The 22228-nt window shown below is 44.1% G+C and overlaps 2 protein-coding genes across 9 annotated transcripts in view; both read left to right on the top strand.

The window, feature by feature from the left end:
- The window catches only part of INPP4A (inositol polyphosphate-4-phosphatase type I A), a 393978-nt gene that overhangs the window by 115600 nt on the left and 256150 nt on the right, over window positions 1–22228 (top strand). The gene's annotated exons all lie outside the window — the stretch shown is intronic.
- LOC122931482 overlaps window positions 1–22228 on the top strand; it is a 162109-nt gene that overhangs the window by 80130 nt on the left and 59751 nt on the right. The window contains exons 9-13 of the mRNA XM_044285547.1: window positions 10779–10933; window positions 14130–14303; window positions 15808–15955; window positions 19358–19519; window positions 20726–20829. Coding sequence (XP_044141482.1) covers window positions 10779–10933; window positions 14130–14303; window positions 15808–15955; window positions 19358–19519; window positions 20726–20829 — 743 coding nt within the window. The remainder of the gene's footprint in view (window positions 1–10778; window positions 10934–14129; window positions 14304–15807; window positions 15956–19357; window positions 19520–20725; window positions 20830–22228) is intronic.

Genomic DNA, 22228 nt, shown 5'->3' with positions numbered 1-22228 from the left:
AAAAGCACACTGATGTACCAGCCCTGAAAAGGGCTTTTTGGGGTGCTGTCAGGACGCTGTCCTTATAGCGATGAGTCTGTGGACACAGAACAATGCCCTAGCTAACGCTTTCCCTATTGAATCAGCAGCAGCAGCACTGTTTCTCTTCTCACTGAGAATGCAGCTTCCGAATGAATCTAAAATGGATGCTGTCCAGGAGGTGGGAGGGTCTGCTGCTGATTGGCTGGAATGTGCCTGCTGACTGTGAGGTACAGGGTCAAAGTTTACTCAATGATGTATAGGGGCGGACTGAACATCGCATATGTTCGCCCGCTGCGGCGAACGCGAACAAGCTATGTTCGCCGGCGAATAGTACGGGCCATTATGTGGCTGGAGGTATATTAGACGGTCAATGGATATCAATTTAACTAAAGGCCAGTGGACTACAGGCCCCTAAAATTATTAATTCACCAAACATAAAACATCAAGTGATTATGTGGTTCGAGGTATATTAAACGGTCATTGGATATCAATTTTACTGCAGGCCAGTACAAATACATGTCAAATACATATGTTTAAAAGAACTAAAAGTATAAAATTGGATTAAAAACATGGCTAACAAAATCCCCCCTCTTGAAAAATACTCAAATGATAATAGTTGAAATTCAAAAACACGTGGTCGTCACAGGTGTTGAATTCCTTGGAGGTCCCAAACATTAGGCATTCACCGGACAGAAAAGGACTTTTATGCTGCTGTATTTATATAAGACAGGAACCATTATTTGTTCTGGGTGGCGGGAATGTGTGGGCTGGCATGAGGAAATTCAATTAAACGTGGTCGTCACAGGTGTTGAATTAACCGCTTTAAGTCCGCCCATAGGATATAAACGTCCTATGGGTGGACCTCTATTTCTGAAAGCACGTTTTAAAACGTCCTTTCAGAAATAGCAGCTGCACGCTAATCGTGCAGCTGCTGATCGGGTTGCCCGCTGTCAGTGACAGCAGGGCAACCCAGAGATAAGGCAGGGACAGTTCCCAGGTGTCCCTGCCTTCCGGATCGCTGCAGACACAGCGCTCACAGAGCGCTGTGTCTGCAGAGCAGGAAGCGCTATGGACCGCCGGGACCGGAGCGTGCAGGAGCTGTGTGAGGTCTTACAGAGACCTCGATCAGCCCTGCTTCTGAGGCTGTACAGCGGAGAATCACGCTGTACAGCCTCTCTGGGGGGTGCATTTCTTCTGTAACTGGGGCTACTATGTCAGCCCCAGTTACAGGAGAAATCAACAGTGAAAAAAAAAAGAAAAAGTGAAGCAAATGTCCCCCAGAGGTCTTGTATGACCTTATGGGGGACGAAAAGTGTAAAATGAAATAAAAAAAAATTAAGGGTTGAAAAAAATAAAATAAAAAAAAAAGGTCCCCAAGTAAGGAATAAAAAAAAATTAAAAATAGAAAAAATAAAATAGACATATTTGGTATTGCCACATCCGTAAAAACCAGCTCTATAAAAATATCACATGAGCTAACCCCTCGGGTGAACACCGTAAAAAAAAACAAAAAAAAAAACTGTCAAAACAAGCAATTTTTGTCACCTTGCATCACAAAAGGTGCAACACCAAGTGATCAAAAATGTGTATGTCCCACAAAATGGTACCAATAAAACAGTCACCTCATCCCGCAAAAAATGAGCCCCTACATAAGAAAATCTCTCAAAAAATAAAAAAACTATAGCTATCAGAACATGGACACATTAAAACATAATTTTTTTGTTTCAAAAATGCTATTATTGTGTAAAACTTTATCAAATGAGAAAAAGTATACATATTAGGTATCGCCACGTCCGTAACAATCTGCTCTATAAAAATGTCACTTGACTGAACCGCTCAGGTGAACGCTGTAAAAATAAATAAATAGAAACTGTGCTAAAACAACTAATTTTTTTGGTCACCTTGCCCCATAAAGTGTTATAACGAATGATCAAAAAATCATATGTACCCAAAAATAGTACTAATAAAACTGGCACCTTATCCCCTAATTTCCAAAATGGGGTCACTTCTTGGGAGTTTCTACTGTAAGGGTGCATCAGGGGGCTTCAAATGGGACATGGCATCTAAAAACCATGTGGAGTTCCTTTTCTTCTGCGCCCTGCCGTGTGCCCATACAGCAGTTTATGACCACATGTGGGGTGTTTCTGTAAACCGCAGAATCTGGCTAATAAATATTGAGTTTTGTTTGGCTGTTAACCATCGATGTGTTAAAGAAAAAATTGGATTAAAATGGAAAATCTGCCCAAAAAGTGAAATTTAAAAATTTGATCTCCATTTTCCTTTAATTCTTGTGGAACGCATAAAGGGTTAACAAAGTTTGTAAAATCAGTTTTGAGTAACTTGAGGGGTGTAGTTTCTACAATGGGGTCATTTATGGGGGTATCCACTATGTAGGCCCCACAAAGTGACTTCAGACCTGAACTGGTCCTTATAAAGTGGGTTTTGGCAATTTTCTTAAAAATTTGAAGAATTTCTTCTAAACTTCTAAGCCTTCTAACGTCCTAAAAAAATAAAATGACATTTCCAAAATTATGCCAACATGAAGTAGACATATGGGGAATGTTAAATAATAAATATTTTATGAGGTATCACTTTCTGTTTTAAAAGCAGAGAAATTGAAATTTAGAAAATTGCGAATTTTACAAATTTTTGGGTAAATTTGGGATGTTTTCATAAATAAAGGTGAAATATTTTGACTCAAATTTATGACTATCATGAAGTACAATGTGTCACGAGAAAACAATCTCTGAATGACTTGGATAAATAAAGGCGTTCCAAAGTTATTACCACATGAAGTGAGATATGTCAGTTTTGCAAAATTAGGCCTGGTCAGGAAGGGGGCAAATGGCCCAGATGGGAAGTGGTTAATCCGAGATCCATGCCTCATTCATTTTTTGAAATGTGAGATAGTCCACACTGTCCGGAGCTAGGCGAGTGCGCTTATTGGTCATGATCTCCCCTACTGTGCTGAACGTCCTTTCAGACAGGACACTCGATGAGGGGTAAGCTAAGAGTTCCATGGCAAATTGTGCCAGCTCTGGCCACAGGTCAAGCCTGCACACCCAGTAGTCAAGGGGTTCCTCGCTTCTCAGAGCGTCCACATCGGCTGTTAACCTGATGTAGTCGGACAGCTATCGTTCTAGGCGCTCCCTGAGGATGGATCCGGAGGGCGGCTGTCGATGGGTTGGCTGCAAGAATGATCTCATATCCGAAGTGACCAACACATCTTCAACCCTCTTCTTGCATGCGCTGTAGGATTGGTACTCGCAACTGTTTCTCTGTGGGTGGAAATTCCTCTGCCAGCTCCCGCAACAGCAGAATGCAGCATCTCTTGCAGCAAGGCCTGGAAATGCTGCATTCTGACAGCCCTCTGAGATGCTAGTAACATGTCCACCATTTTGTGTTTGTACCAGGGGTCTAAGTATGTTGCCACCCAGTACTGGTCCTTGCCCTTTATGCTTTTTATACGGGGGTCCCTCATCAAACACAGGGGCATTAAAAGCCCCCATTTGCACTAAATTGGAAGTGGTGAAGCGGCCTGGCTCCTGCTCGTTGCCCAGGAGAATGTCGTCCTTGGTCTCTTCCCCCCATCTACGGACAACACCAGGGATCCCAAAAAAGTTTAAAGCCTGTTCTTCTTGCTCCTCCTTCCCCCCAGGCACCATCCTCCTCTAACTCCTCTTCAGACTCCTGCTGATTTGTCTCAGATGGAGTAGCCCCCCTGGGAATTAATTTAGCATTGCGACTTCCTCATCTTCCTGCTCCTGCTCCTCAGCGGCTTGATCAATGACACGATGCAATGCACGCTCAGAAAGAAGGCGTAAGGTACAATGTCCCTGATGGCGCTCTGGCTGCGACTGACCAGTTTGGTGATCTCATCAAATGGCCGCAGAAGTCTGCATGTGTTGCGCATGAGCAGCCACTGGTGCGGTGAAAAAAACTAAGCTCCTCAGAACGTGTCCTGCCGCAGACTTCGTACAGGTAGTTGTTAACGGCACGTTTCTGCTGGAACAGCCTATCAAGCATATACAAGGTTGAGTTCCAGCACGTCGGGCAGTCATAAGTCACACATCTGATGGGTAAGTAGTGTCGCCGCTGAACGTCAGCAAGGCGAGCCAGAGATTTTCCTGGCCTGCCCCAAGATGTCCTGGACCCCGGGGTATTTGGCAACGAATCGCTGCACGAATCGGGACGTGTGCCATGCACGGCACGTGTGTCATTTTGCCCTCTTTCATTGTGCTCAGCAGATTGGCACTGTTGTCGCACACCACTTTACCAACTGTCAAATTGAGCAGGGTTAGCCACTGATCGGCCTGTGACTGCAGAGCTGAAAAAAGTGCAGGTGTGGCTCTTGGCTTCCAGGCACAACAGCCGCAGCACAGCATGGCAACGTCTCACCTGGCACATGGAATAGGTTCTGGGGAGCTGGGGGGGGGTGCAGCGGCAGAGGAAAAGATGGAGGATGAAGTAGGAGGAGGAGAAGAAGAGGCAGGCCTGCATGCAATCTGTGGTGGTAACAAATCCACACGGGTGCCACAGGTTGCATGCTTGACAGCCTTAAGAAGGTTCAGCCAATGGGCAGTAAAAGTTATGTACCTTCTCTACCCCTGTTTGCTTGACCATGTGTCTGTGGTCAGATGCATCTTGGCACCGACACTGTGTGCCAAAGATACATTCACTTGCTGCTAAACATGGCCATATAGCTCTGGGATGCCCTTCTGGCAGAAATATATCCTTCCTGTGACCTTCCATTGCGGTGTGCCAATGGCCACAAATTTTCTAAAGGCCTGCGAGTCCACCAGTTTATGTGGCAGTAGTTGGCGGGCTAGCAGTTCCGATAAGCCGGAGGTTAGCCATTGGGCAAGAGGGTTATCCGGCGTCATCAACTTTTTACATTCGAACATTTGGGCCACTGAAGCCTGCCTTTTGCCAGATGAACGCGACGACGGCACGGTGGAAGGCAGAGTGGAGGACAAATGGAAGGAGAAGAGGCAGGACGTAGAGCGCCTGGAGTGTGGCTTTGTGGGTTCTGATGGTGTTTGTCCCACTGGGCTCGGTGATGGGAGGCCAGGTGCCTTCTTAAGGTGGTCGTCCCTAGGTGAGTGTTGGGCTTACAGCGACTTATGCGTTGACAGCACAGGCTGCAGATGGCAACACTATTGTCAGCAGCTGACACGTAAAGAAAGCCCACACTGTGGAGCCATGTGCCGACGTCCTGTGAGTGCCAGATGTGACCGTGCATGGTGGATGGCTTGCTCCAGATACATTTGCAGTCTGCTTTTTGTCTTCTGTGCACTGAAAGTTCTGCCTGCTTCTCCTTCTCCTCCCTATCTGCTGCTCTGTCTCTCCCTCTGAACTCCCCTCCTCTTCCTCTCTTGTGGGCACCCACATGACGTCCATCGACACGTCATCATCGTCACCTTCACCACCACTTACATTAGAGATCTCGGAGTAGGCACAGCAACAGCGCGGACCACCTCCTTGGGCTGATCTAGGTACTGTTGTCAGACCGCTGGGTGGCGGCCCTTGCTACCTCCTCTTCCTGATCCGATGCCAAGAATGGCTGCGCATCGGTAAGGTCTGGGAATGGATGGGAAAATAATTCTTCTGACTTGAGTGGAGGGGCTATAGTGGTGGTGGTGTCTTTGGGGGGGCACACAGCAGAGAATAAGGGTGCTGATACAGAGGATGAGGAGGGTGCAGAAGCAGAAGGCTAAGTGAGCCACTCAACCAACTCTGGTGTGTCCTTTGACGTAATCGCATGCACCTTCTCCAACTTCCCACTTAGATGCACCTGCCCGACCCCTACCACCCCTGCAGAATGGCCTGCCTCTTTCTCTGCCTGTCATTGTTAAAATGACCCTGTGACAAAGTCCCTATAGAAGAGCAGTATTTGTGGAAGCAGGTATATAGAACACCTTAATGATTATTTGCTGGAAGCAGGTATATCAAACCCCTTAATCACTTTTTTGGGGGGGGGGGGGGGGGGGGCAACTGGTATATCACACCAGTTGCAATTAGTTGTTCCAATAGCGTTTGTCCCTCTGTATAGCTGCGATATCGCAGCAGAACCGCACACAACTGATGCACAATACAAATGCACTATATAGAAAGTATTTTATAGGTATATCACACCCCTGTCTCAATCAGTCTTTTGGGGGGGCAACTGGTATATCACATCAGTTGCATTTAGTTGTTCCAATAGCGTTTGTCCCTCTGTATAGCTGCAGTATCGCAGCAGAACCGCACACAACTGCTGCACAATACAAATGCACTATAATATACATTCTATGTTAGAAAGTATATTATAAGTATATCACACTCCTCAGTATGTATCACCTATCGATAGCACACCTATACCAGTACTTGAATGTAAAATGGCAGCCAGATCAGGTTTATGTAGAGGGTAGGGGGGAGTGTCCATGTGCTAAAACGTCTCAATTGGCTGTCCTGTCCCACCTGATGGATGTGTAATGGATCAAAGTTCTGCACAATGAAAAAAAAAAATGGTGCTGGCGGACATCTCCATCTGTCGACCTGTTCGGGGAACCGCGAACGAGCAAAGTTTGCCGTGAATCGACCGCCGGGCGAACCGCAAGGCCATCTCTACACACCACTCCCTCCTCTTCCTGTATGTTACGTGCTGGCCAATCTCCTGTCAAAGGTGCAGGCCTGGATGTCTCCCGCCCTGCACTTGGACCTTTGCAAGCACCATCAGCGACCACATCCACTTCCGTGTCCCAGCAAAGCGTCCAAATGTCATTACCCCAGGCTTTTGAACCCAAGCGCAAATACCCAGCCACCCACCCACAGCCCATAGCACTAAATGCGCAGCTTTTCAAATTACTGGCACTGGAAATGTTGCCATTTAGGCTTGTGGACACTGAGGCCTTCCGCAGCCTAATGTCGACGGCCATCCCACGTTACTCAGTCCCCAGCCGCCACTATTTTTTAAGGTGTGCCTTACACCAACATGTGTCACGTAACATCACACGTGCCCTGACCAACGCAGTTACTGGGAAGGTTCACTTAACCACGGACACATGGACATTGGCAAGTGCATTCGGACAGGGACGCTACAATTCCCTGACGGCACACTGGGTGAATGTTGTGTAGGCCAGGAGCGAGTTGTACCCTTGGATGGCACAGGTGCTACCGACTCCAAGTATTGCGGGCCCTACGTCGATCAGGGTTTCCGCCAGCTACCTGCATTAGTGGCTCCAACCCCCACTTCTCCTCCTCCACTTCCACCTCCAAATTATCCGCATGCAGCACCAGTCAGCCATCAGTCGGTAGTTGGAAGTAGTGTAGCACTGCAGTGAGGAAGCGTCAACAGGCCGTGCTGAAGCTGATATGCTTAGATGACAAACAGAACACCGCCGCAGAGCTGTGGCAAGGGATAAGAGACCAGACTGAGCTGTGACTCTCGCCACTCAACCTACAACCAGGCATGGTTGTGTCTGATAATGGCCGTAACTTGCTGGCGGCTTTGGAGCTCGGCAAGCTCACACACATCCCATGCCTAGCCCACGTCTTCAACTTAGTGGTTCAGCGGTTTCTCAAAACCTATCCCAATTTGCCTGAGCTACTGGTGAAGGTGCGCCGCGTGTGTGCACATTTCCGCAAGTCATCGACAGCTTCAGCCCATGTGTCAACGCTGCAGCAGCGCTTGAAATTGCCAGCTCATCGGCTGTTGTGCGACGTAAGCACATGCTGGAACTTGACGTTCCACATGTTGGCCAAGCTATGTGAGCAGCAGAGGGCAGTAGTGGAATACCAGCTGCAACATGGTCGTCGCCTTTCCAGTCAGCTTCCGCTTTTCACAACCGAGGAGTGGGCATGGATGTCTGACCTCTGTGAGGTTTTAAGAAACTTTGAGGAATCAACACAGATGGTGAGCGGCGATAACGCTATTATCAGTGCAACCATGCCACTTCTGTGTCTACTCAAACGCTCGCTGCTCACAATTAAGGACAACGCTTTGCGTGTGAAAGAGGTGGAAATGGGGGAAGACATTACACAGGCTGATAGCCAGACCACTCTCAGTTTGTCTTCTCAGTGCGAATTGGACGAATAAGAGGAGGAGGAGCAGGAGACGGTTGCCTCTCCGCTACAGAGGGTAATACCCTTGGAATTTTAATTCCATCTGTTCTTCGTGGGTGGGCAGAAGAGGAGGATGAGGAGATTGAGAGTGATCCTCCTGATGATGACAGCGAAATCTTGGCTGTTTGTACTCTGGCACACATGGCTGACTTTATGTTAGGCTGCCTTTCCCGCGACCCGTGCGTTATACGCATTTTAGACAACACAGATTACTGGTTGTTAACCCTTCTCGATCCCCGCTACAAAGAGAACTTCTCATCTCTCATTCCTCTGGTGGAGAGGACAAGCAAAATGGTGCAATACCAGAAGGTTCTTGTTGAAAAATTGCTCCAAAAATTTCCATCTGACAACGCTTGCGGCAGAGCGGCAGAGTCCGTAGTTCCTTGGCCAACCGAGGAGGGGAGACAAAGGGAACACACAGCAGGGCAACACTCTTCAAAGCCTGGGACAGTTTCATGACACCCCACCAGCACCCTCACCATGATGCGCGGCCTAGTGTCACTAGGAGGGAAACATTTTGGAAGATGGTGAAGGAGTACATAGCAGACCATGTCAGCGTTCTCAGTGCCTTACAACTACTGGGTGTCCAAGCTGGACACGTGGAACGAACTGGCGCCTTGGAAGTGCTGGCCTGCCCTGCTGCCAGCGTTTTGTCTAAGCAGGTATTTAGTGCTGCTGGTGGCATTATAACAGATAAGCGTATCTGCCTGGTAACTGAAAATGATGACAGGTTGACTCTTGCCCCTGACCTCTCGGCTCCACCAGAGGAAAGCGGTTGAACATAAAGGCTCTTTAAATGTGTTGTTTAGAATGTACTGAATACACTGTATTCCCATGCACCACATCCAACACAAAAAAGGGTATATGGTTGAATCTTCCTTTTTCTCTTCCTCCTCTTCCATCATATCAACATGCTTATTCGTCGCATTTAATGCCCTTGCATACATGCCCTCGCATCTAATGTTTTACAGGGTCAACTCACCGGCTGTTTTTTTTTTTCACTGCTAAATACAAAATCAAAAATCATGTCAACTCACCTGCAGGCCCTCACCTACAATCTTTTGAGGGTCAGCTCACCAACAGGCCCTCAACTACAATCTTTTAGAGGGTCAGCTCACCTGCAGGCCCTCACCTAATTATACCTAATAGGTAATTTGCGCGCATGCTGCCTTGCTTGGATGTGGTAGCTGTAGCCGTTTCTCAGGCTCCCTCCCCGGAATCAAACCCTGATTCCCTATTACCCGTGATCACTATGGTAGGCGCAGAAAATAACATCGAAAGTTCATAGGGAAGACATCCAAATGGATCGTCACCATCACAGGGACGTGCGATCGGCCCCAGGTTATCTAGAGTCACCAAAGCGGCAGCAGGCCCTTGCCCATAATGTTTTAGATGGTCAGATCAGCAGGCCCATGCTCCAAATGTTTTTGAGGGTCACCAGCAGGCCATCAATCATAGTTTTTGAAAGCTGTGTATGATGCCCTCCTTTATGTGTAACAAAGTGTGTATTGGAATGCCTCTTCCTTGTAATTTTTGTCAGCACTTACACTTTATATAGAAGTAAATATACAGGAATTTTTCCTCTTAAATCGATTTTATCGTTGGTTTTGTGCGTATTATTGTCAGTCTGTAAAAGTGGTGTACTACACGGACAAGATCGTTCCCAGCAGCGACCTGGGAGTTCAAGATGCATTCCGACATCCTCCCCATGCTGTTCCCGAACTATTTCGGTGGTGTTTCCATCAATTTCTGACCTTTTCCTATGAACCAGGCTCCCTCCCCTCTTCAGAGCAGGGGGTGCCTGGTTTAATGCTCGGGTTCTTCCATTGACTCCACTTATACTCGGGTGCTCTGTAGAGCACCCGCGCATCCCGATGTGTTCGGCCAGAGCACCCGAGCACTTTGGTGCTCGATCAACACTAGTTAAGATAATTTTACATTCTATATCTACTAAAGAATGAAGATATCTACTAAAGACTGATGACATTTGCCTTTGATTGTACTCTACCTCGAAGTCATTTAGATGTAGCGACCACCAGGACAATGCCTGGAAATTCTCTTAGAGGTGGTACCTCACCCCACACAGACTATCCAAAATATATTCCAATCATCACCCCCGTGCGGATTGTGCTGAATTTCATGATGATGGGTTAGCTTTTACTTGCTTCTCTAGGTTTACTTTTACTTTAAACATACAACACATCTGATGTTTAGTCGATTTAACAGCTCTCACTATTTTAAACCTTATTAAGAAAGGTGCAATGTGGCCATATTTAAATGTCCGTACTATGTATGGCCTCAATTCCCAGCCTGGCCGTGGATTTAATTGCCTAAACTTCCAACATCCTATATAGCTGTGGTGCTGGAGTCCTCTCCTGCATAACGTAAATGGTACGCATCCGTTATGCAGGCCACAGACTGCATAACTAAATGCCTCTAAAGGCATTCTTTTATGCATTTAGTCATGGAATTGAGTTATGGTCCGTGGTAACAGAATCCATAATGCAATTCACTAAATACCACAAAACGAACCGCAAACAAAATTCAAAATATAAAATTCGCTCATCTCTAATAATATGGACACTAATGTACACACTTCAGCTATCTGAATGAGGCTTTATATACTGTATATATTTTTTTCATTATTGCCATAGGTGCCGGGGGTAGCTGAAAACCGCCCTTCAGTATTAAAGGGAGATCACCTTTTTGTCACTCTGTCAAATGAACCTGAATCCCCATCTAAAGTCAGCTACAAGGGTTATGTGCATGGTGTCGAGCTGGAGAGAGTCAAACTTGGATTTTCTCAAAAGTAAGTGTTCAGATGTTATATGAAGGCAACACAGACCACTTCTTTTTTATGGGGAAATTGTATGGAAGGCCTTCACTGGGACAGAAGCAATACCTTTTCTAAAGAGAACCAGAATTTAACCTTTTATACTGGCCTAGTAAAAGTCTGTGTAGCACCGCTTTAAACATGCATATGTGGATGCAGATAAGATTGGGTTATTGTCAAGATACAATTCGTGCAACCGGTGAAGTTACATCCTCATTTAATGTTATGATTGATGCATAGCTCCTATGATAAGAAATAATCAGTTATGGTATGTGTTTATATTGATTCTTCTCATAGGATATTTTTTGTAAAGGGCATCTGTCAGCAGACTTGTACCTATGAAACTGGCTGACTGTTGCATATGAGTTGGCAGCTGAAGGCATCTGTGTTGGTCCTATGTTCATATATGCCCACATTGCTGAGAAAAATGAAGTTTTAATATATGCAAATGAGCTTCTAGGAGCAACATGGGCATTGCCATTACACCTAGAGAACTTTGACAGGGCCAGGCAGTGAAAACGTTATCGCACCTGGACCTGTCAAAGTGAAGAGGGCGTGGTAGTTGCAAAGAGCAGAGCCTCTAGGTGTAAAGGCCATGCCTCATTGCTCCTACAGGCTCATTTGCATATATTAAAACATCATTTTTCACAGCAGACCAGGCACATGGGACCAACACAGATGCCACCAAGCACCAGGGGTGGAATAGTCATAGATCCTACAGGGAAATTTCCTGGTGGGGCGATGCCCTCATAACGGCCACCGGTCTGGTACATATCAATCTGGTACTTATGCGCCTGCCTGACAGAAGAAATTTCCCTCCTGCATTTAGCTGTATTGCTGTCCACAACTCCAACTGGTTACCACCCTTCTGTACCCTTACTGCAGACTGCTAGCAATTAATTTTTAACTTCTAGTAGAAATAATAAAGGCATGGCACAACATAAAGCCAAAAGAATAGATGTCCCTGAATTGTTATTACATAGGGAATGCATGAAACTATTAAACAGGCATGTCAGGCGTGGTGAAAGGTCCTTTTCAAAGTGTAACTGTCATATATTTGTATTTGCTAGTTTATTAGATAGGCATGTATACCTGAGTTAGTGTGTCATTGACTACCAAAACATCTGTAATTGCCTTATAATAACAGCTTTCATTAATGCCCCCTGTCCCTTTCCACCAGTCCCTTAAAAGACCGTTGCTAGGGCTTGTCTGTCTTCACTTTAGTGTAAACACAAGAGAGGGACGGTCCTCCACACTGCATGCCTTCTTCAGAGTGTGGAGGCGTGTCTCTCAGTAATCCAATCTGATTGGCTGGCAGGAAGCTGCAGGCTAAAGTAAGTGTGTATGGGAAGTTGGAGAAGGCAGTTTTGGCCTCTGGCAGAGGAGCCATCTTGAAAAGATCATCATATTGTAGGATTCAAAACAGCCGTAAGTAGATAAAGCTCAAGGAAAACAGTGGTATGTGAAGAAACTATAGATTGCTTTATGCATAAGGCTGCAGCAGCAGTAACATATGCTAAAAAAACATGTAACAGGTCAGCCAGTTTCTTAGGTACAAATCTGCCCTTTAAAGACTAGAAACCATTCAGTGTAGCAAATATGTAACGATATGGGACATCTGGATGAGGTGGACACTCATCCGTTGTCAAATATGTTATATCCCATACGAAATATCTTTGGCTCTATTAAACAAAGTGTCAGCAGTTCTGACTATGCAAAACGTCTGGCAGCAGTATGTAGAGGCTGGTGAGAGCAGGACAAACATATTTTTGTGGCGCTTTTATCATTGGTAGTGACTGATCTTTTATACTGCTAAGGTTCTCCTTCTGTAAGTGCATTGGAGGCAGATTCACTAAAGTCGTCTTTGCTTTCTGCATTGAGCTGCTTGACAGCCTCCTCTCTGACAGCTGTAGCAGCCAGATAAATTAAGAATTCCAAAGCTGCCGGCAGAAGGACTCTAGTCTGTAGATTGCGTAAGAAAAATCAAGACAACACTTCTTGCGTCTGTAGTAGCTAACTGGGAAACCACTACAGCTGTCATTCAGAGGGGAGGAGCTAGAGCACTTCAGTGAAGCTCCGCCTCCTGTGAACTTGCAGGAGCAGAACCAGGCAAATCTAAACATCCTATTCACTCTAACCCTGTTAAAAGTTCTGCATAAGGTATATTTTTTCCTGCTCTCAATGACCCTTACATTCTTCTGCAAGGTCAAAACTGACTGACTCCCTTTAAACCCTAGAGTCCCAGCAACTTCCGTGTATGGTGGAAGGAGGGATTTAAATATGGCGCCCTTATACGAGCACAGCGGGCACCATAGCCACCAGATCTCTGCTGTTTCAAACAGCAGAAGCTTGGTCTAATGTCTGCAATCGACATAGTTGCTGGTTTCAGACATTTAAAAAGGTTTTCCATGATTTTAATACTGATGATCTGTCCTCTGGATAGGTCATCAGTATCTGATCGGTGGTGGTCCTACATCCGGGATCCCCGCCAAGGCAGCGGTGCTCGCAATAGTGCTGCAGTCTTCTCTGTTTTTCCTAGGCCAGTGACCACACATTCATCAGTCACATGGCCTAGACCCAGCTCAGCCCCATAGAAGTGAATGGGGCTGAGTGCTATACAATGTACGGCACTGTGCTTGGTAAGCACGGAGAAGGCAGCGGCGCTCACAGAAGCGCTGGTACCTTCTCAAACAGCTTATCTGGAAGGGTCCCGGTTGTCAGACCCCCCCCCCCCCCCCCCCACCAGTCAGGTACTTATGACCTATCCAGAGGAAAACCCCTTTAACCCTTTAGATGCTGTGGTCAAATGTGACCGCAGCATCTAAATGGTGAAAACCTTAAAGGTCTGCGCTTCTGAGCCAGGACTGGCTCTTCTATGTGGCAATCAGGGAATCGTTTCTTCACTCTTATGCAGAAAACCAGGCTTACAATGTAGTGCTATTGACCTACAATGTAAGCTAAAAGATCTCATATTCTAGCATCCTAGAAGAGCAAAAAAAAAAAAACACACTTTACATAAACATCATAGACATTACAAAATGCCTATAAAGTGTCTTGGAGTCAGATAGGTCATCAGTATGAGAAAAGCAATAAACCCATGTAGATTACTCTTTTATGGAATATTACTAATGAGTCTGTATATATGTATATATTATATCATTTTTTTTTCCAGTCTTTTGCAGAAATTTATTTCAGGAATGCTGTTTGATGTCACTTTTACTTTTAACCGCATGCCGCTGAAGGTTCAACATCGGGCAGTTGACTTGGCCAAAAAGAGAAACCTGCAAGAATATCTGTTCCCAACTGGAGCACGCCAGCAATGTATTGTGAATACAGACAACCTGAGGTAATTCCTTGTCTGCATTTCTTGGCTCAGTTTAGATGTTGGTTTTCCCATCAGGACAACCTATATTCTATTAAAGTGGTTTTGTCACTTCAGCAAATAACATTTATTATGTAGACATAGTTAATACAAGGCTCTTACTAATGTATTGTTATCATGCATATTGCCTCCTTCACTGGCTGGATTCATTTTTCCGTCACAGTAAACGCCTCTCGTTACCATGGTTACTGTCATGCTGCAATCCATCAGCATGGCTGTGCTTGCACACTATAGAAAAAAACCCAGAGAGGCCGGCATTTGTTTTCTACAGTGTGCAAGCACTACCACTGCAACATGCCGGGGCTCCCTATGGAGAATGCGCGCGTGAGCGTACTAGTGATAAAGTGCCGAGGATAGTAGTACTCACAGTTTAGTTGTCCCTTGGGGCCAGCAGTGCAGTTGATGGGAAGACTGCACAAAATCCTCCGGGGCACTCTCTGTTGCAGGGAGCATCATCCAGATGTTAGTGTTGAGGTGCTCTTGATGGTAATTGGTGTAAGGTGCTTTTGCGGCTGGGCCCCTGATTCGTGACGTCAGCACCATTATACTATACTCAGACAAATGGCCCTTTTGTCTTTAACTATGGTGGGTAGCTTGTAGCTTTGAATCTCTCCACAATGCAAAGGAGTCTGGAGTCTAATAAATGATAGTTACCTTACTTTGTCAATATCCTCATTCCCTCTCTGGGTTGCCTGGAGATACTGGATTTTTTTTTCCCTTTTATGGGCTGGTGCATGGAACTAACTATGGAGTTTTTATATCTCTGCAAAATGGCTGCTGAGTTTCAGCTTGTCCTCAGACATCACCAAACACTGACCTTCTTCTTCCTGCACTTTGCTGTGAGAGTGTAGGACGGAGTTAACCCTGGGAGGCTTGTTAGAACCTCCCCCTCCCTATGCAACTTTATGAGAACACATTTACAAGTACAGTTTACATGAAACACAATCACAACATTAAGCAGTGTGTTTCTGGACACTGCACCACCACTGATGGATTCCAGGGTGGTCATAACCATGGAAATAAACAGTGTATAATGTGATGGAAAAGTTAATCTAGCCAGCAAAGGAAGCGATATGGACAATAATAATACATTAGTAAGTGCCTTGTATTAACTTTCTCTACATGATAAATCCCACTGGATGAAGTGACAAAACCCATTTAAGTCTTATAGAGGTCATTGCGGGGGAATGGGGGCGGGGACAGCTTGTCATTTCCCTCTCTATGGCCCTAAGTGGAAAGCTGCTAGCAAGCAGCTCTCCCAGTATACTGGACTAGGGAAGTCCATTAATTGCTCTATATATGTACTGTGCTGGTGCGATAAAGAAATGCATGACGTGGGGCACACTGACAGTGGTAGGCACTTGGCACATATTACACTTATTGTGTACACAGAAAAATGTCACATGTTGAGGTGCCTGTATAACATGCCATCATTCTGTTGATGTAAGCTTTACTTTTCCTTTACTAGACTGTATGACCAAAATCTTGAGAATAACCAAGAACAGTACATGGCAGTAAAGCAGATTGTGAGTGGATTCTCCAGACCAGCTCCTTATCTCATATTTGGTCCACCAGGCACTGGAAAAACTGTAACTTTGGTGGAGGCCATCAAACAGGTAAGAGGGCTTTTAGAGCATTTTGTTTCTAACTGCACATTACAGCTCGGCAGGAGGAGTGATCGTCTAGAGTTTGGAGAGAAGACGAGGCTGTCTGGCAGTCTGATCGTCCAAAGCTCTATTTTTTTATTATCTAAATGATTTTCTGTAACAGGCAGGACCAGTTAAACATTATATTACTTGTTGCAGGCGTGCAAATTGCTAAAATTATTTGGTGTCCGTAAAACTGATTGTTTAGGATTGCACTATGAAGAATCAGTGGGCAAATGGCTTGTGGAAGCCTGCCACTGATCACATTTCCACAAACTGTGTGAAAACCTCTTCATTCCTGTGCACAGTAATACCAAAATTACTATACAAAAATATTACTTTTGCACAATCAATAGACTTAAAGGCTGTATACACCTCTTGAGAGCATTTTTTTTGAAATTATTGAATTCAGTCTGCGCTGTGTTCTTGCAGTCATCTTTACAGGACGGCCACTCCTAGGGAGAGTAGCAGCAGTGCTGAACTTTCTCCATTTATAGACAATTTGTCTTACCGTGGACTGGTGAACAGCAAGGCTTTTGGAGATACTTTTATAACCCTTTCCAGCTTTACACAAGTCAACAATTCTTAATTGTAGGTCTTTTGTGCGCGGCATCATTCACATCAGGCAATGCTTATTCTAAAAAGCAAACCCAGAACTGGTGTGTGTTTTTTATACGGCAGCTGTAACCAACACCTCCAATCTCACCTTTTTGATTGGACTCCAGTTGGCTGACAACTCACTCCAATTAGCTCTTGGAGATGTCATTAGTCTAGGGTTTCACATACTTTTTCCACCTGCACTGTGAATGTTTACATGGTGTGTTCAATAAAAACATGGTAAAATGTAATTCTTTGTGTGTTATTAGTTCAAGCAGACTGTGATTGGCTATTGTTGTGACTTAGATAAATATCAGATCACATTTTTATGACCAATTTGTGCATAAATCCATATCATTCCAAAGGGTTTACATACTTTTTTCTGCAACTGTATATAGACATAGATGATATATAAGACCAATAGAATAAAAAATGAATGTTCATGAATAGCGATGCTGAGTAAAATTACATGTACCAACAACGAGCTAAATAAAGTGCGATTGTGCTGAATCACTGGCTCAATTTATAGAGCAATAGTATAGTGTCCAATGTTGGTTGTCAGATCCTAGGACATAGAGGCTAGATTATTTCTACAATAGTGGCTAATGAATGTCACATAGCAATCACTGTTGTATCTTCTCCAATATATATTGTATCAAGGAATAGGTGTAAATAATGCTGACCGTAATATTATAGTTGCACTCAACTATGTACTATGACACCAGCGTATAATAGAAAAAGTTATATGCTGTGTCGACCTGCGCTTACAGTGGCATCCCACGTGGCTGCAGTATCTAGACCAGCAATATCTTACTGTGAGTAGTCAGCTGGAGCTGCTGGAACAGGTGGTCGCTTGACTGGGTGGACTTTAATTTCGTTATCCCGCTTTCACTTTGTAAAAAGTCACCGACCAATGATCAATGATCGGAGTCAGATCGCAGCATTCCTTGTTTGTTGGATGGGAGGTAAGGCTTGTCTTTATTATATTTGACCTTGCATGCAAATATATATCTAAAGATGAGGACGATGCAGGGGTATACGTCCATCAGGTGATGTGTGGGTCTCCTATTAACCATATGCGTTTCGGGGTCTATACCTGGCCCCTTCCTCAGTGGCTAGCTGTCATTTGGCTAGCTGATGGGCTCCTTATCTCTGCTCTCTGGCATTACACTGAGTCACATAATCAGTAAGATAAGAACTGAGCTATACTGAGTGTTTATTACCTCTCCGTAGTTTAGAGATACATTTTATTAGATGACCAGCACAAAGTGAAAATTAAAGTACCAGTCACACAGTTAGAAAAACTGTTAACCCTTTGTGACAGAAAGGTTCAATATTTTTAATAAAGGCCAATTGAAAATATTATTTTACCCAAAAATTAGTAAAATGCAATCATAAACAAAATTTACCTTCGAAGGTGTACATGGCCTTAAATGTGTTTTTTTGTATTTACAAATTCTGACCGCCATTTTAATTTATTTTTTATTTTTCTGTTGGCTATGCTATGTGAGGGCTTGTTTGGTGTAGTCTTCATAAAATTTTGGGGAGTATGACATTTTTTATGACTTTGGATCTTAAATTAACAAAGTCAGGATTTTTCTGTTGACTGTGCAGTATAAATGATAATATCACATTATGATATGATGGGTTTTATTTGGCAGTTCTGTATGATTACAGTGATACTCAACATATATGGGCAGTGCCTTTTCATGGGGTGCCCTCACTTTTTCACATGACTATATATTATTACAGTTTTTTTTTTTTCTGGGGGTGGGGCTGAGGCCAGATTCACACATCATTGTGCCGGCTGTAAAATAGATCCATATTACTCCATGTCATGGGCTGCCCATGGGTAACTGACCTACACTCACACCATGATGGGAATCTGTGATGCTGATAGTTTGGCTCAGTTATACTTGTAGTTTGGCCATGACGCATTTGAGTACTACAGATATATTGTACTGTAGTACATTGTTTAACTCCTGTCCTTAGGGCATATTTTTTCCCGTTGACCTATTTAATCATGTTATTCTCTATACACATGTATTGTGCTATTTGAGTACCTTTTTTACTGCAACTTTGTCAATCACTTATGTCTTTTTTTGTTTAATATTTTGTCCTACATGTTTATTTTTTTCTAGTTTTTTTTCTATATGGATTGTATTTTTTACACTTGATTTTCCACATTTCTTAAAGTTTTGAAACTCTTTATTAAATTTCCAGCAGTACTGTGTATAACACAATTATATCTACTTTATTTTAATTAACTATTTATATGCTTGGTTTGTTTTGAGCACTACCTTTCTCTAATTGAAACAGCAATCCTAGTCTACTGAAAAATTCTGTGGCTGAGTTATAACAGTATATGTCTGTTACTCAAGATTGGGGTTAGACCCTGTAATTTTTTTAGTACAGCCCGTTAAACTTTGTGATACGTTTGTAGAAGGCCCTTTCCCCTTCCAACATAACTGTGTGTCTGTGCACAAAGAAAGATCCATGAAGACCTGGTTTGATGAATTTGCACCAACCCCACCTAACTCATTTGTGATGAAATGGAATGCCTATTGGGAGGCCATACCTTCTAATCCTCACAAATGCAATAATTTAAAGACACCATCCAAGATCTCATGTAAAACATTCCAAAATATTAGAGGCCTTTATAGTCACAAAAGGGGGACAAATCTTAAATACAATAGGTTGATATAGGTGTGATGGTCAGCTGACAAATGTAACAGAATTTTTGTTACCATTACCTTATAATATCCCACTTTACAGGTACTAAAGAATATCCCTAAGTGCCGTGTCCTTGCATGTGCGCCATCGAACAGCGCGTCAGATCTGATCTGTGAGCGCTTGATGAAACACATAGATAAGAAAGATATTTACAGGATGATGGCCAGCAGCAGAGATTTTCGTTTTGTTCCAGAAATGATCAAGGTATGTTTCATATATTTTGAATGAAGTGTCTCTGATAAAATATATTGGAGTCTAAGTCTGGAGTTTGATACTAATGTGGTAGTTGTCCATTGGTTGTAGTTGGGTTTATGCTTTATTTTCAAAAGGGCATCTGAGAAATTAGAGGTAAAATCCGATTGATTGTGCTCTGTATCCCCAAAAGTGTGATATAATTTCATTACTTTCTGTATTTAGAGAAGCAGAAAATATCTTCCCCTTGACATCTATACAAAGCCAAATTGCCTCTTGGATTAGTGGTCTTTATTAAAAGTCCAATTTTTCTGTAGCACAAAAAAATGACATGATGTAGCATGGCACTGTTTAAACAGATTTCCTTAGGGCATTCTGGTACTCGGTTCAGGCAGAGAAGCAGAATACTGAAACTGCTGTATCCGGTGTAGCCAGACAACACCGGGGCCCACTGGATCCTTATTCTATATAATGGAATCTGTCTATTTTTTTTCCAGCAAAAGTGACTGCTTTCCTCTGAAAACGAAATGCTGCATGCATGGCAATTCCAGTATTGTCCTCCTCTGCCAGAACAGAGTACTGGAATTCCCTAACGCAGATGTGAACATGGCCTTATGATATTGTTTTGAGTGCTATGATCTTTATGCAAGAGCGTTCTGGCAGTCTTCATCCTCACGCACATTTGGGTTGTGGTGACATGTTGCAGTAGTCCCACACAATCATTGCACAGCAGACTCTCATGCATTTTCCTCGTTTTGACTTTTTGAATGCCACCATTGCCACTTTTCCGAAAAGGGGGCTTGTTGAGTGATAGGTTTGGGGCCAGGATTTCTTAAGCAAATGAAGACAGACATCTACTGCAGCTCCACCACCTCCTACACGCAGAAGATTAAATCTCCCCCATTGTGTAAAAACCGCAGGTCAATAACCACATCACAAAACCTTGGCAATGTGCTGTAAAACGTATACTGTTCTGCTGTAGAGTAATTGTCTGCATGACATATTTCCACAAATTGTGAACCCAGCATCCTTAGAATCCTATGAACCCATTCTGTAACTCTGTATGCCTAACACAGGTGTACCCAAAGGATTTTTAACCTAGCCTTTTCTCATGTAGCATGCTCGGGCACATGCTTAGACTTGTAAATACAGCATATCATTGTTTCTTGTACTGTATGTGATTTACTACACACAGATTTTCTCTTGTTGCATCCATAGCCCTGTTGCAACTGGAATGATACAACCCAGGCATATGAATATCCTTGCAAAAATAAGCTTATGGAATACAAGGTTATCATCACAACTCTTATTTCAGCCGGAAGGTAAGGGATGCATTAAAACACAATTCCTCTACTGATATTTCACAATTTTCCCCGGCGCCTCCACAACGGCACCCTCAGGAGGGTGTCCCTGCCTCCACAGGACAGTAAACAACGTAGAAGCTCCAGTTTAAAGGGCCCCTCCCTTCATCTGCTTTAGGTGTTGTTTCCTGGCCTCGGGATCCTATAGAAGCCGCTCCTGCTGTGGTCAGGAGTTCTGTTTTCAAGTTTGCATGGCCTGTTTGTTTTCTGCACCATTGGGAGGGCCAGTGCAGAGGACGTGAGCTTGGAAGGTCTTTGGCCTCTGCTCCGCTTCCTTCGGCGTAAGTCCTTCAGTGAAGGCAGCCCCGGGCACCTGCTCCCCAGCTTCAATATACGGCGAGGAGCGAGGGATCATGCGCATGCGCCGTACAGGCCGGGATTCTCTGGGCCGAGAATTCCATTGCCAGGCTTCTGTTCATCACTTACACAGTACATGATGTCAGAGGCCTGGCGGATATGAACGGGGGAGTGTCGGGAAGCATGGAGCACAGCAGTTCGGCGTCTCCTGTGCAGAGACACGTGCATAATGTTGGATTCCTCTGACATGCCCCGCAAGCCTGTAGATCCTACTGCCGCCCAGAGCCCGGTAAGCCTCCTTCTACACTTGTGCCTGCAGCTATTACCTCTTCCTATTTGTGGGGGAGGGAGGCACAGCTTTGTTTGCTTATTTCATGGAAAAGGTTTTTTTCCCCCACTGGTGTTTGGTGCTGGACCTTTTTTTTACCTCATTACTATCTTAAAGCCCTGATTACTATTATTACATTATAGGGCAGAGAGGCCAGCACCATAAAATCCTCTGGCGCAGAATAAGGGCGAAAAAAAATTGACATTTGTAAGAAAACACTGACGTCAGAAACTAAAAAGGTGCTTTGTCCCAGATGTACGGATAAAGTACAGAGGAATCCCCTTCCTTGCTAGACTCTATTAAAAATCTAATTAAGGATGAAGTAAAAGTGGTAATAGATTCAAGGTTACAGCCGTCCTCTCCCCAACCATCAACCTCACATAAATCGCAGGTGGTGGATTTTCTGGGAGAACCAGACTCTGATGTTGGTGAAAAATTTTCAAATGCAAACTCTGAATCCTCACAAGATGGTTCGGGGAAACCTTTGTGTCTTCCAGAGGATACGGAAAAATTATTAAAGACCATAAGAGCCACTATGAAGATTGAGGACGTAAAAGAGTCTCAATCCATTCAAGACCAAATGTTTCAGGGATTTGGGGAAAGAAAGAGTTTTTCCCATCCATAATAATATCAAAATGCTAATAGCTAAAGAATGGAAAGATCCTGAAAAGCGAAATATGATTCCAAATGCCTTCAAGAGGAAATATCCTCTTGCAGAATCAGATTCTTGAACTA

Source organism: Bufo gargarizans, chromosome 3 (genome assembly GCF_014858855.1).
Source record: "Bufo gargarizans isolate SCDJY-AF-19 chromosome 3, ASM1485885v1, whole genome shotgun sequence".
Classification (NCBI taxonomy): Eukaryota; Metazoa; Chordata; class Amphibia; order Anura; family Bufonidae; genus Bufo; species Bufo gargarizans.
The sequence above is the reverse complement of the archived record's forward strand: the minus strand, read 5'-3'. Positions and strand labels throughout refer to the sequence as shown.